Raw genomic sequence first — 15222 nt, 5'->3', positions numbered from 1 at the left:
CTACCTGAATTTGTATGTTAATCAGTTGCACAATATAGAATGGATAGATACTATATGTTATAAAAGTTCTGCAGAAATTTGACTCTGTTTGTCACTTAGAACTTTTTTCTGAAAAGTGGGTTAAATTGTAACTTCTACTGGTGCATTTCAGTTTAAAATCACTGTTAAAATATTACATTAATCCTTGACTAGTTTTTCTAAGCAAATGTTTGGTTCAGTATTTTTAAATGTAATTTAGTTAAACAGTCCTGCACTGACAGGGATTTTGGGATAGGTGGCCTATTCTATTTTCTTTCCATTTTGGACTTTGTGAAACTTTTTGAAAAGGGTTTCATAATGGGAAAATTTTGCAGAACTACAAATGAAAGTGTTATTGGGAACTGTGGTTAGAATATACTACAGGCATAAAATGTATCTTAATATCTGTAGTGGGTCTCTAAAAATAAATAAATAAATAAACTTAAAATATGATAAGTGCAAGAGGTCTTCCCAGTAAATACTCTGTTACTAATAAGGGACTGAAGTTTTGTTTGTTTTTTGTTTTGTTTTGTTTGGTGTTTTTTTTTTTTTTTAGAAAAACAGATTTCAGTGCAGCCTATAAAGCCTCTTAACTGTTTGTGTCAGTGTAGCATACAGAATGACAAAGTTCATGTTCTGAAGCTTTTTTACCTCCTACCAGTTGTAGAACTGGCAATAGGTAGTATGCACAAGACCTCGTCATGAGCAAGCTTTGAAAAACTTTTGATAAGGTTTAGCAGTTATAAGCTTTGAAAAACCTTTTTGCACAATAAGTGTGCACGTTTTGAGTGAATGGTGTTAGTATTTTCTTTGTATAGTGCTTTGCTCTTTGCCCAGTTGAACTGGCTGCCTGCTTAAAAAGGTGATGATTTTTCACTGTCACTGCTGGATTTTGGCTTTGTGCTAACATATTTTTAGGTAACTTGCTAGGATTTGGGGCCAGTAATAAAGAAATTGTCATTAAGGGTATGTCTACTGTGGTCTCGCATGTTTTGTTGTGAAGCAGGTCTGTGCTGAGGTTCCTTTCTCCTGTGACTACACTACTACCAATACCTAAGCTAGCTAGTATAAAGCTTGCTTGGGCATTTCTGCACTATTTTGCAGTCACTTCTACACACCCTGTTTAATTTTTGTCTCCCATCTGACACCTTTTTTCATTTGCATTGGTCTGGTTGAGATAATTAAGTTCTAAAGTAATAGGCAGGAGCCAGTTGCTGTGAAGTATTAATGAATGGTTTTGACTAATTTTTGAAGTTTTGGGCTTCCCTTTTATTTAGGGAGTAACTATTCCCAGTCAGAGACGCTATGTGTATTACTATAGCTACTTGTTAAAGAATCACCTGGATTACAGACCAGTGGCACTGCTGTTTCACAAGATGATGTTTGAAACAATTCCAATGTTCAGTGGCGGAACTTGCAGTAAGTACCATTAATCTTTTCTTTTTTTTCTTACTCAGTATTCAAGGTATTCATTTCTATACACTGTTTTACATAGATCTTTGGAACAGAAACATTTTATACCAATAAAGTGTAAAACTAGCTTGTCATTTTAGGATGTCAGATCATAGTATCATAGTACTTAGGGTCGGAAGGGGCCTAAACAGATCATCAGGTCCGACGCCTTGCCCCTGGCAGGAACGGTTGCCGGGATCATATCACCGCAGCCAAATATCTGTCCAGCCTCCTCTTGAAGACCCCCAAGGTAGGAGAGAGTACCACCTCACTTGGGAGCCCATTCCAGAGCCTGGCAGCCCTAACTGTAAAGTAATGTCTCCTGATGTCCAGCCTGAACCTTCTCTCTAACAATTTGTGGCCGTTATTTCTAGATGTTTCAGTGTATGTGTTTAGAGATTAGACTTGGATGTTCCTTAATATTCCTTCTGACCCTTCTGTGGTAGAGAGTCACGTTTAACTACTTCAGATTGCTAGAGTCTGTTGGGTTCAAACGTGGCAAGATCCATTCGCTTTCATTCTTCAAAAGCTAGTTAATAGAGCTGAGAACTTGCTTTATCCCTTTTTTAAATAGATGCTATTTGATTTAAACATTTCCCACTCAAAAAATTATTAATGTTAGGTATACCAGCTATCTTCTGCCCTAGGTAATCTTAATTCCTTGGATTTTTTTAGAATGTGGATATTTTGAAAATTCCTGTTGAAAAATAATGTTTTTCTTCTATGAATGATATGTTGGTTTTCAAGTGGAATGATCTCATTACTGAGAAACTAACTCAAGACTAAAATTGTTAATTCTCCAGGATATTTTATGCCTACTGCCCTCTTTCTAAAGGAGAGACTTATAGAAAAAAATGTCTGTAAATGAGATTATGATCTGTAACTATGCTATATGTAAGCAAGTTGTCTTGAAACAAATTTGATATAAAACCTGTATTCACCTGTTTGTGCTCATAAAGACTAAATTTCAGAGTAGTAATTGCACTGTGCATTTGTTTTCTGTTAATGTTTGAAAGTCTCTTTCCACTATTTCAGTGCTGGCATTATTGTAGTGGGTAATTAACAGTGGAATCTGAAACAAGCATAACCTCCTGAGTTACCTGAACTAATATTGTTGCAACATGCAATCTGGAAATGCACAAAAATGAGAGGGGGTAGGGGAAGTCAACAGCAGGTTTCTGTAGAAACTAAAACTAGTTTGGTTAGTAAGAAAAGGAGGGGAAGGAACTGTCTGCCAACAAAAGATGGCAAAAAACGATGATTTTATGGATGCATATAAACACCAGTTGTTTGGGCATTTTAGTCTTTTTATAGCTGCAGTCAAAATTCAGGCCTTGTGACAGAATATTTTAACTTTGTTTTGTTTTAGTCAGCATTAGCAGCCTGCATATTAGTTATAAATGTGTACTTCTCTCTGCACCAGGTGAAAGTTATTGTATAAGACAAATGTTTTAAAATCCCATGATGCAAGCTTCCTCTAAGAAGGAAATCTAAAAACTTGTTGCAACATTCGTATTAGTTGTTTTTTATAATTTTCAGATTAAGTATTCTTAATGTGTAAAAATAATTAACTGTTCTCTCTATAGTTTCAATTCAAGATTATGAAAGCGAAGCTGTTGTGGTGTCCTGAATCTTCACCAGCAAAAACTGTTTTGGGACAGATTTTTTTTTTCCATCAGCAGTCCCTGGTGTCATTGTCATTGAGTTTGAAGTTTTGGTTAGAAAACTTTGTGGGGGCAAATTTTAGTTTATTCTGATTTAACTGTTTTGGTCAGATCTTGACAGATAATAATACTAATGAGGAAATAATACCACTTTGTGTTTTACCATGCAGATCCTCAGTTTGTGGTGTACCAGCTAAAGGTAAAGATATTCACCTCCCCTTCAGGACCCTCAAGACGTGAAGACAAATATATGTACTTTGAATTCCCTCAACCATTGCCGGTGTGTGGTGATATCAAGGTGGAGTTCTTCCACAAACAGAACAAGATGTTGAAAAAGGTTTGTTCTTTTTCTTAGTATGGAAAATACTATCAAGCAGACTCAAGAAGGGGAGGGTTCTGTTGCAGATCTTGAATTCGGGAGTTATTTTTGGAAAAGTGGCAATGAAAAATTGTATCCTTGGACCTCTTGTTTGTCAAAGTCCTAAATCTTGGCCTAAAACTAATTCTGGATTGTCTGCCTTTAACTCTTATGGTAGAAATAAAATCATGCATTTTTTGTGTTGGATTAATTTTAAGTACTGCTCCATATGGATACTTCTTCATTTTGAAATACTGTTAGGTACCTGAGATTTTAGTTTGTGTTCCATTTAGTCACAGGTAAAATAAGGCTTTTTGACCTGTACAAGGAAGGGAAATTTGAGGAGCTGAGATTAGAAAATTGAGATACCAGATAAGTGTTTTAAGTAATTTAAAACGGTGTTTCCCAACCTTTTCCAGCCCAAGGCACACTTGCATTAATAAAGGTTTTCTGCAGCACACCTGTTAAGGCATTCCCCATCCTCATACTTATTGTAGCTCATCACCATGGCAAAATTCTGTGGCACAGCTGTTCATTTCTGATGGCCAGCTTTTGTGCTGCAGCACACTGGTTGGGAAACACTGACTTAAAACACTTGCATGTAATTTATAACAAAGTCTTTGTTTGCCCCTCATGATTATAATTGTTTTATAGTGGCATGATCTATATACATTATTTAATGATAGTGGAGGTAGTATCCTGTGCCTAGAGGAGCTTAAAATCTAAATTAATATAACAGAAAGACAAGAAAACATGGGTGCGGATTAGGATGGAGGCAACTGCACGTACTGTAACAATATACATTTATAAAATGAAAACCGATTAATATGACAAACAATCATTCTATAATTGAATTCATGGATCTTCTGAGTGGTATAATGGTTATTATTAGTCATTGTTGGATAAGTAAACTGAGTGGCAAGGCTATGAATAACTTGGTATTTGTTTGGAATAACATGCTTAAATTATGCTGGTCCTCCCAAGTCTTGTATTTGTCCTGCATACTGATTTATCATTGATGTTTGAGTTAACAGATTTTTAATCAAACATTATTGCTAAACCTGTTAAACCAGGTGTTTTAATTCTTCAGTATGAAAATATAGGGCTCAGAGAACTATCTAGAGATGCACCAATATGTAGGTCCAATGTTTCATCACCACCGATACAAAGAAATTTGAGTGCATCGGAAATCAGGTTTTTTTGCCTGTTGTGGCTGATAAATGCCCCATACCTTCACACAGCCGCAGCACAGAATGTAGGCGGCAAGGAGTGCAAACGGGCAGCTTGGAGAGCTGCATCCAGCTGGTAAGTCTGTTGAGGGGGCAAGGAAGGGGCTGGGGGGCGCAGATCGAGGCCCTTGTGGTGAGGGAGAGAATGGGGTTGGGGCTGGGCTGGGCTCTTCCTGGTGGGGGCTGGGCTGGGCTGGGCTTTGAGGGTGGGTGGCAGTAGTGCTGGGGGTGCTGCAGCCACCCCAAAATTTGCCATAGCCCCCCAACCCCTCTCCCAGTGCCACTGCCAAGCCCAGTCCAGGTCTCATCTGGCCCCAGCCTGCAGTGGCAGCCCACCTTCACCCCGCACGGATCCAGGGGTATACCCCCCATGTCCTCCTGGGGTGTGTGCAGTGGTGGGAGCTGGTCCCCCTCCCCATGCCCCACAGATGAGCCATGGCTTGGTCCTGCGCCCCACCCTGGCTGAGCAGCACCTGCCCCAGCCCCGCTCCCTCCCTCGCTGCAGGGGCCTTGATCTGCCCCTTCCGCCTCCCTTTCCACCACAACAGACTTACCAGCTGGATACTGCTCTTCAAGCTGCCAGGCTGCGTATTGGAAATCAGATTGGTATCAGCCAATATGCCTCTTTAAAAACTGGCTATCGCTATAGGCCCCCAAAATCTCTATTGGTGCACCCCTAGAACTATCCCAGTTTCTCAAACTCCTCTAGCTATTTGCATGCTGCATGCAACTTCCTTTTCCTCTGCCAATCAGCCCTCCATAATCAAGGGTTACCTCTTAAGTGAGGAAGCTAACTTTCTTTGCTGGAATAGAAGCATGAAGATGCTGTGCTTCAAGTTGACTGTCAGCTTCTCTCTCCCTGCTAACTGGCAGAAGGGGTGCAGTCCAGTGTTAACCTTTTCACAGCCATTTTCAAAACTCTGCTCTACTCATGCTGCCCCATAATCAGGTGGCTTTGGTTGGAGCAGGGTTCCCTGATTCACACTGCAGGCAGGAAGAAGCAATGATGGTAGCTAGATCCTAATGCCTGCCCAGTCCCCATTTGAGCTGAATCATTCCAGCCTTCCTATGGGAAAACATTTCTGACCCCGTGCAGCAGATTCTCAGGTGTAGAATCTCCTAAATTTGGCTTGTTTATAGCCTCAGTCAAGAGATGGGAGACAATTATTGAAGCAGTCCCCAACAGCTGCTTATAGATAATAGCACAAGTGCTCGTCTAACTTCAGATCTTTCTAATACTAAAGTCCCATAAAATCCTGTCATATTCCACTTATTTAATCCTTCTACAGTTCACTAAAGAACACAAGCTGAATTGCCAGCAGTATGTAGACATGCAGTAGAGTAATTTTTATAACTATGTAGGTAGATACCTTCCCAGTGTATCCAATACTTAACCAAAGTCAGCAGCTGGCTGAAGTAGAAACTAACTGAAGTAATGGTGAAAGATTTGTCACCTCTTTAGTGCCCTAAACTATCAAATTCATCAGGTCTGGGATGATTAAATCAGTCCACAGAATTTGCTCTTCTCTGTTTATGCCAAAATAGTATGGTATAAACATATCTGCTTCAGAGATGACAGAACCTCATGCCATCGGATGCAGAGCTGGTAAAGGTAATAAATATGTGTGACATCCAGGCTAGAAAACTGCAGCCCATAAAAATAGAAAAGGAGTGGGGACTAGAAAAGAAGAATCCATCACTAAATACTCAGCAGCCTATCTGTTCATTAACACACATTGCTGTAAATGCTTCCTCAGGTTTTCTGCTCTGCACTGATTTCCTATTAAAAACTAAATGTTCAAAACCTTCCATGGTACTCAACCTTTTCCATATCAGAAAGTTTGTTTTTACATGCATGGTCTCTTGTGAAATAAGGAAACTTTGAATAGCTGAATATAGGAGGCTGATCTCCTAATATGAGTTTGAAACAAAAATGCACGTCAGCAAGGGATAGCAGTAACAATAACTGGCAATAACTATTGATGTATTTTTTTTTTTAAGAAGGAAATACAAATTTAGTCAACTTCTCCATTTTTTTTTTAATTTTTTTTTTTAAGCGTCTGTCCTTTGTCATAAATACATGCACGTGCCCTTGCACCTATGGTCTCAAAAAGCTAGTCAAGTTATTTGCATTGCTGTGGTTGGAAAGGAAATAAAAATAAGTGCTCAGATGGTACTGTAGAAACCAAGAGGGAGACAAGCAAGGGAATAGAGGAAGAAGATTGCAATACTTAAAACTTCTTAGCGTGAAACTAAAGACCACGTGAAAGCTCACTTGCTTGGAGACAGCCTCTGATTTCTGCCTCAAGGGAGCTTCTAGCAGTTATTTGCTATGTTACCATATTCCTCACCATACTTTTATAAAAGATCATTGCTTGATTTTGGCCTCCAAAAAAGAATTACATTTTGGTTTTTCCACATTCTATTATTTACTTTTACTTTTAAGGTAACAAGCCAAACTTTTCACCTGCGTGAACAGGCCTTTTTAAGGTATCCTATTTTGGCTAACTGGAAGATTTTTGCATGGTGTTTTAGCCCTGAATCCTCTATTAAAGTAACATAAGAAGTAGGCAGCTTGCAGAATAATTGGTGGGTTGCCTGGATTACCATGGTATAATGCAGACACTACTAAGATTCTCTAAATTACTTTTTAAATTAATCAGTGTCCCTCCCAGGGGTAGCAAGGAACTCTCTCTCTGACCTGTTCTGTCTTTGTTTTATTTTTGTTTCATTTCTCCCTTCAGTTTTTATCTTTTTCATCTGGCAGCTCAGCTGTTTTTGCTCTTCTCAAAGGAGTCCCTTCTGAATAATTTAAGAACTGGAAACAAGAGACACTTGAAGGCTGGCAGGGTATCTGGTTCACACTCTCTTCCTCGGGGGTTGTCAAACTCCGGCTTGCAGGCCAGATCCGGCATGTGGTGGCTAGGGGGTGATCAGTGGCATATGCCAGCAGGGATCACAGAAGGAGCTTCCCAAAGATACTACTTTCTGCTGCATGACTCTCATATGGGTGCATTCCTGTGTCACACACTACCACTTGCCTGATTATGCCCCCACCCCACTCCAGCCCTATGTGCTCTCTACCCTTGTTGCTGAATTTGCCCCTTGGCGTGGCTGTTGGCAACAAGAATCTAAGCCGAGACTGTGGGGTGGAGCAAGCAAGGGAAGGAAGTGCTGCTTCTGGGAGCAGGGGACAGGCAGCCTGCAGCAATGGCTTGGTTACAAACTGCAGCCCATCTTTCATAAATGTTTCCACCCCCTGCTGTACCCTGCAAGGCCTAAATTTAAGACTCCTGAAAAATATTGTCAAAAAAGCCAAAACCATAGCAAAATACGGTTTTGAAATTCAAAATCATAGGAAAGTTGTAGTTTTGCTTGCTCTAGGCTTTAACTTGGATGTATTCAAAGAATATTTTCACTAACTTGAAAGAATTTATCTTCAGAAGCGTTGAAATATTGCTTGCATCATAGGAAATACTTGTTTTAATATGAAAGTAAGATACTTTTTTGTAGCTTTTTTTCCTGTCCAGTTGTGGTATGGTTAATAGCCTCTTTAAAGAGGTTCATGTTGGAGTGAAAATTGTCTAGTTAATTGTCCATAAAAGCTGTTCTGACAACTAAAGTTCTATCAGCTTGCTTTTCTGACAGAAGCTGAGCCTTTTCTCAATAATGATAGCAGTCTGCACACATGCCTAAAAGGTAGTGAAATAAATGCATATAAAAGTGATTTCAATTGTTCAATGGCCAAAAAGGGTTAATGCAACCAAGGTTGCAGAAATGAAACCCCAAAGCCATGAAATAACTTGCATTTTGTACATATGTATGTTATCTGAGCGTTAACCAAACTATGTAGTGAGATTTATTCAGTAAGAGTGCATTTAATCCTTTTGCTTACATTTTATTCTGAATATGGAAAGATCCATTTGGGGCTTTATTGTAGAAGCTTCAAGAGGAAAATGAATTTGCATTTGTCATGGTGGATTTCAGGATCAGAAGCAGTCTGAGATTGCCAGGATCTAGCCCACTAAACATGCTTGATACCTTTTGGTCCAGTCTGGTCTTGGTTGTCCAGAATGTAAGAAAGCCAGATATGGAAAAAGATGCAGGAGTTTTCAGCATATACCACATAAATATGTGCATAGTGGACTTTTAATTTTCTTCAGAGACTACATTTGGTCATGGACAGCTTTTGTTACTGCCTGCTAAATGGTGTATGTGAAACAAGCACCTGTGAGAGTGCACTACAACACCTCCAGCAACAGGCTATGTAATCTACCATTTATGTTACATCAGTGAATTTATAAATCTGAGACATGGTTTAAGTATTTAGATTACGTTTTTATGCTGCTGTTCTATGGTACAATATAAGGTGGGAGAGGTTTGCAGGTAACCGTCAGGTACTCTGTATACATAAGAAAGTGTCCCAACCTTGGTTGGAGCAGTAGAAATGTCAGTAAATTTGGATATCTAAGTAAACGTTATAAATTATTAGTTTTCCTTTTTTGTACTCAAGTTCTGCAAATACCTAGCTTCCTACTCATCACGTACATCAGAAAGCACTTGACTAGTGAAATGATTACGTAAGGAAATCTAATCTTGTTGCTGATTTGTTATTGAATTATGTTTGTTTACCACCACACGTATTTTCATATAAAAAATAAAGGGAAACAGAGCATTTTGTTGCCTAGAAAACTAATACTAATTACAAAACGGTGCCCTTTGCGGATTAGCAGTGCTGCTGATCAAAGTAGGCCTGTGTACTCATCAGCTCTCAGAAAGAAGCTACTTACTTCGCTGCATATGTAGAATTAAATGACACTTTTTTTCCAGGTAAATATTAGTTTGGCGCTTCTTGCCGCTTGCATTCAGTTTTAATCAACTTTGTAGATCTGGACTTTTGATTTACAAAAGACTTTCAGGAAGAAATGAAAATGACTTCTGTAAAAAAAATATTTAACTGAGGAAAAGCCATATGGTTAATGCAGATTCACCTGCACTGTGTGTAAAACTAAAACAGTGCGTAGCCTATTATGGGGTGTCTTTTTTTTTTTTTTTGAGATTGTTTAAACCATTATCCCCCTAAAACAAGTAAATAGGTTTTCACATGACAGTTATGCCACTGATAAATATTAATACAAGCTTTTTTCTCTCCCTCCCCCCCCCAATTCTACCCACCAGGACAAAATGTTTCACTTCTGGGTAAATACATTCTTCATAGGACTGGATGAAAATTTGGACAAAGTAGAAAATGGAAGTCTAGTTGGAGATCAGGAACTTGATGGTATTTTCAGTACAGAGCGCTCAGATAATGATAAGGAATATCTAATCCTTACATTAACAAAAAACGATCTAGACAAGGCAAATAAAGACAAAGCCAACAGATATTTCTCTCCAAATTTCAAGGTCAGTATATTTCAAAAAACAAAGTAAATCAAGTTTGAAGAGCTTGCAATATACTGCATTATCTAGGAATAGCTTGTTAGGTAAATACCCTTTTAGACTGAGACAGGATAATTCCATTTGGATGTGCCATTGTTTAACAAAAGTTCCAGTGTTTGAAGTTTTTTTTTGTTTCTTACTAGTAACTGATATTAGAATAATTACAGTAAAGGTAAGACTTTTCAGAAGTCAAAATAGTTACAGCTTTTCATATGCTGAAAAAAACCTTTCAGAATGATATATTTAGGATAAATGCAATCATCCTTTCAAACTGAAAGAACCGTTTTGGAGTCAAGTAGAAAACCTGAAAACTGCTCTGTCTTGAGTGTTGCTAGTACTTCCACCCTGTGAGGTGTCACTGAACTGGTACCACCAGCTTAGCCCCTGAGTTGATGTGCAAGGGTGAACAATGAATGGGATTCTTTACTTGTTGTTCATCAACTTGTTGTTCTTGGTTCTGTTCATGAAATTGAATGTCTTGCTTATGCCAGGAGAAATAAACAATTCTCTGGACATTTTAACATCTCTGTGAAACACCTTTCATGTCTGTACAAATTGCAAATTAATATTAAATGGAGTGTGAAAAATAATGGAAATCACAGGTAACATTATATCAAACAGTTTGGAATAGACTTGATTTTAGCAAAAGATTGCTGGTGGCCAGAAGATTGCTCCTTTGATTCATCAAATACTACTCCATCTACTGTCCTCTGTACACTGAATTTATTACAAAATACAAAGCTTACTGCTGTGGTAGCTGTTAGAAACAGTAGTCATTACAGTTGAAAATCTTAAGAGCTGTGTTGTTTCATATTCCCATAATGTGGGAATATGAAACCCCTTGTGCTGAACTTGCTGGGGTTATTTGACCCCAGCAGTCTTTCCTGCCAGAGCAGGAGGGCTGGACCCAATGATCTCATGAGTTCCCTTCCAACCCTAAACTTCTGTGAATCTGTGAAACCAGTTCTGGCAAAACTATGTTCTCTGCCAGGATAGCTTAATATTTAGGAGGATGGTAGCATAATACACTTTACTGGCAAGAATTAATTTTTATTAATATGAAATCTGTTCACTGTCAGACCATTTGGCTGGTGTGTGGGCTAGTATAGCTATGGCGGCAAAGCCTTTGGGGTACAGCTTTAGCCCATGTCTGTAAATTAAAAAAAAAAAAAAAAAAAGTTTCCTTAACTTTGTGTTCTGGTCCTTTTCTAGGTGAAGCTATTTTTCACAAAAACAGTAGAAGAGCCATCAAATCCAGAGGCTAGCAGTTCAACTTCAGTAACACCGGACGTTAGTGACAATGAACCTGATCATTATAGATATTCTGACACCACTGACTCTGATCCAGAGAATGAACCTTTTGATGAAGATCAGCATACACAGATTACAAAAGTCTGAATATTTTTTTTATCTGGGAAAAAATACCACGCAGAGACAAACTTGAATAAACTGAAAAGGACCTTTTTGAATGGCAATAGGACATTGTGTCAGATTACCAGTTATAGGAACAATTCTTTCCTGACCAATCTTGTTTTGACCTATAAATCTACAGGGTTTGACACTTGTCCAGTTGAAAAGGTTACGTAGCTATGTTATGTATATACCTTTTTGTGTCAAAGACATTAAAATTTCAATTAGGAAATATAAAGATGGCACTTTCCCATTTTATTCCAGTTTTATAAAGGTGGAGACAGATCTGATGTGTATACGTAGGAATTCTTCCTTTTGTGTTCTGTCACCAAACAAAGTTGCGAAAAAGCGCTTTTATTACACAGGTTCACATCCTACCCCTTTCTTTGCACTTACGTGGCAACAGATAAGTCTGCAGTTGGCTAAGAGAAGTTTCTAAAGGGTTTTACTACATTCTAATGCATGTATTTTTGGATAGGGGAATGGAAATGCTCAGAAAGGAATATATTATGCTGGACTCTGGGCACTGTCCCATATCCAGCCACTTACATGCACCTTTCTTTAGCATGCTACAGTAATTCATCCTGGACAATTGAGGAGTTGGCTGCTGTCACTGCTTGTTGTTTGTGCATTTTATTTTTTAAGCATAATGGTGCTAGAAAAGGCAGCTAGAGGGAGTATATAAAGGGGGTACAGGAATGAACCTTCCACAACATCTTAGACTCACAAATGAAGGGATATTAAAATAATGGGGTCACAGTTAAGAAACATAGTAACAATGACTTAACCATACAAATGTGGAGGCTATCAACCCGAACTGGGTTTGAAAAAATTGTTATAAAAATTGACAATTAATTATTAAATGTTTTTTCTCAATTGTAATGGCTGCTCCATCTCCTGTGTAATCAAGGCCAGTGCTAAAAGTCAGATGTTATTAGTACATACACCAGTCAACATTTTACACATACTTTATTAGTTTTTCAATCATATACCTGCTGTGAATACATCATATGCTGCCTTGCAAGCTTTTTCTCATTAAATATAAAATATTTTGTAATGGTGCACGGGAAATTTCAATTTGAGATTCTACAGGTTAGTGTTTTATTTTAAAGATTATGATGCATATATTCAATCAAACATCTGTCAGCCATTCCCCCACTTTCACTTTCCACATTCTATTACAATGAGTTTTGCAGTTTTGCACACTTTTTTTAAATGTCGTTAACTGTTAGGGAATTTTACTTGAATATTTAGTACCTACAATGTTTAAAAAAAAAAAAAAAGACATTACACATGGTATAAAGGAAGCCAGTGTTGCAATAAATTCTCAACACTGGACAGATATAAAGATGTGTACTTTTTAAAAAAAATAAAACTTGTCCCAAATATTCTATCTCATGTTGTTTGCTATTAAAAGAATTAGATTTCTAAACTGGCAATGTTGTATCATTTGTTTGAAGAGAGCGAGAGAGAGAGAGAAAGAGAGAGCGAGCGAGAGAGCGCCAGTATTAGGGACTGAGCTTCATGTTTGAATATTGTAATTGATGTGCCCAGACTGCAGGTGACTTACAGAGTACAACTACTGTTGTATACAAATGTGAAGTAACTGTTAAAATTCTGGTTAGTATAAAATTCTCCATGACCTTGAAGCATTCTGAATAGCGAATCCAAAAGTTACATTTCTTCTTCCCACTTTAATTACCCTATTGGTGCAAACTTTGTTCTCACCTAGTTAGCAGCTAACTGAATTCCGTAGGGCCCCATACAACAGCATTAATAATGAATTGCAATGAGAAGAGGCAGGACTTCATATAAATAATATTGGTAAACAACGGTGTAACATGCTTTTTTTTGTATCTGTTGGTTAATATTGCTCATCACATTCATAATCTAAACATCTAACCAAGTTAATGAAGTATTTTCTGACTTGTAGGTTTAATTAGATAAGATTTTAACATCATGAATGCTGGTCCAGTACTCATAATTTCCATGATGCAATTGACCAGCAGGAGATGGTTAACTTGAGACCTGACATTTAACTTTTTTTTCCTTTGATTCATATTTCACCTTGTCTGTTTTTTTTTTGTTTTTTTTAACAGTTGAAAGTTGTGTTGGCTAATAAACAAAAATGTTCATGCTTTAAAATACTTGGATATTGACACTGTCCTATGTCCCATTTTTGGGTTCATAATATCAAATTTTAATTTGTATTATTCCAGTATGTAACGCTAAGGGCCAGATTGGAAATAAGACACAATGGGCTTTTGCACTGTTGTTATTCCTTTGGAATGTGAAGGTCTGAATGAGGGTTTTGATTTTGAATGTTTCAGTGTTTTTTGAGATGCCTTGCTTACATTTTATGGTGTAGTCATTGGAAATGGAAAAATGGCATTATACTTTATTTCATTTACCATCCCTATAGAACTTGACAAGAATTACTATGACTGAAAGGTTTTTTAGTCCTTATTCAAAACTTTATTTATGACAGTATTCATTCTTAGCTTGAGATGCATTCTATAGGTAATCTCTCTTTGAGTTTCTGGACTGTATGCTTAAATTCTTGGACGTGCAGCAGCTTACATGTCTAAATTACTTGAAAGCATCACTTTTCTAAGAGCTTACTCTTAGGCCCTGTACCATCCCTAAATCATCTGTAGCCCCACTTGAAATATTTTTGCCACAGTTACTAAAGGGCAGTTCTATAAATACCATCACAATACTTTGGTGTGGCACAAGTTGTAAACTGAGGTGGAGTTTACATTCAGCATCAAATGTTTCAGCTTTAAAAAAACTAGGGTGCCAGTGTGCAAGTTCCATGTTTAGTTATAGCAAATTTGTGCAATATGTTAACGATGCCTGTGGTTGCCACAAAGTGCCTCGTTTACCTTTAAATACTGTTAAAAAGTGTTATGCATGCAGATGGAAGGGGTGGAACTGTGCACTAAAAGGGGCTTTAACTGCAGTGTTTGGCAGAGCTGCCTCTTACTCTGCCAGTTCAAATTTTCAGTCTGTTTTCATATGGAGTGCATATATACATATATACACTCTCTCTATATATACACTCTATATACTAAAAAAATCAGTCTGTTAAGCAGCCTTACTCTGATTCAGCCTCTTCAAATACTATTGTGCTGTGCAACAGTGGCTCTGTGTGTAATGCTATGCACTGAGGATACACAAAAATCAAATATGACATGTACAGGTTAATGCCTCATACAAATCAGATGTCCGTTTGTTATTGTGTTTAACAACCCTTTATCTCTTAGTGTTAAAACTCCACTTAAAACTGATTAAAGTCTCATTCTTGTCATTGTGTGGGTGTTTTATTAAAGTTTTTAATATAAATTGCTCAGGCTGCATTTTACTTCTAAGTAATAGAGATTAAGTGTCATCACAAAAATAGCAGCACTTCTCTAAAAGGAGTTGCTTGCCTTTAGAGAAAAAATATGAAACTGCATGTTAAAATGCCTTTTAATTTTTTAGATTTTTAAAAATTATTTTTAGCAAACTAGGGTTGGGATCAGATATGTGACATATGCATTTATTTTGAATAATTACAGTATCAACTTTAGTTTTTCAGTTTGATGCCCCTCATGAATTGCAACACACATCTTTTGATGTTGTTGTGGTTTTCACATTAGCATTTTACCAT

At 37.6% G+C, this 15222-nt stretch overlaps 1 protein-coding gene across 1 annotated transcript; it reads left to right on the top strand.

The window, feature by feature from the left end:
• Positions 1 to 570: 570 nt before the first annotated feature.
• Positions 571 to 14880, top strand: PTEN (phosphatase and tensin homolog). Its single transcript, XM_014522425.2, has 4 exons — positions 571 to 1437; positions 3305 to 3471; positions 9900 to 10124; positions 11373 to 14880. Exons 1-4 carry the CDS (start codon positions 1395 to 1397, stop codon positions 11556 to 11558), a joined length of 621 nt encoding a protein of 206 aa, XP_014377911.1. The 5' UTR covers positions 571 to 1394; the 3' UTR covers positions 11559 to 14880.
• The last annotated feature ends 342 nt before the right edge of the window (positions 14881 to 15222 follow it).

The sequence above is a fragment of the Alligator sinensis genome, unplaced genomic scaffold (genome assembly GCF_000455745.1).
Source record: "Alligator sinensis unplaced genomic scaffold, ASM45574v1 scaffold557_1, whole genome shotgun sequence".
Classification (NCBI taxonomy): domain Eukaryota; kingdom Metazoa; phylum Chordata; order Crocodylia; family Alligatoridae; genus Alligator; species Alligator sinensis.
Note: the sequence above shows the minus strand (reverse complement) of the source record. Positions and strands in the feature narration are given on the sequence as shown.

Coding starts and splice junctions, on each gene's coding strand:
- PTEN (XM_014522425.2), top strand. CDS start 1,395: ATGATGTTTGAAACAATTCCAATGTTCAGTGGCGGAACTTGCA. Junction 1,438..3,304: donor GTTCAGTGGCGGAACTTGCA/GTAAGTACCATT, acceptor TTTACCATGCAG/ATCCTCAGTTTGTGGTGTAC. Junction 3,472..9,899: donor AGAACAAGATGTTGAAAAAG/GTTTGTTCTTTT, acceptor TCTACCCACCAG/GACAAAATGTTTCACTTCTG.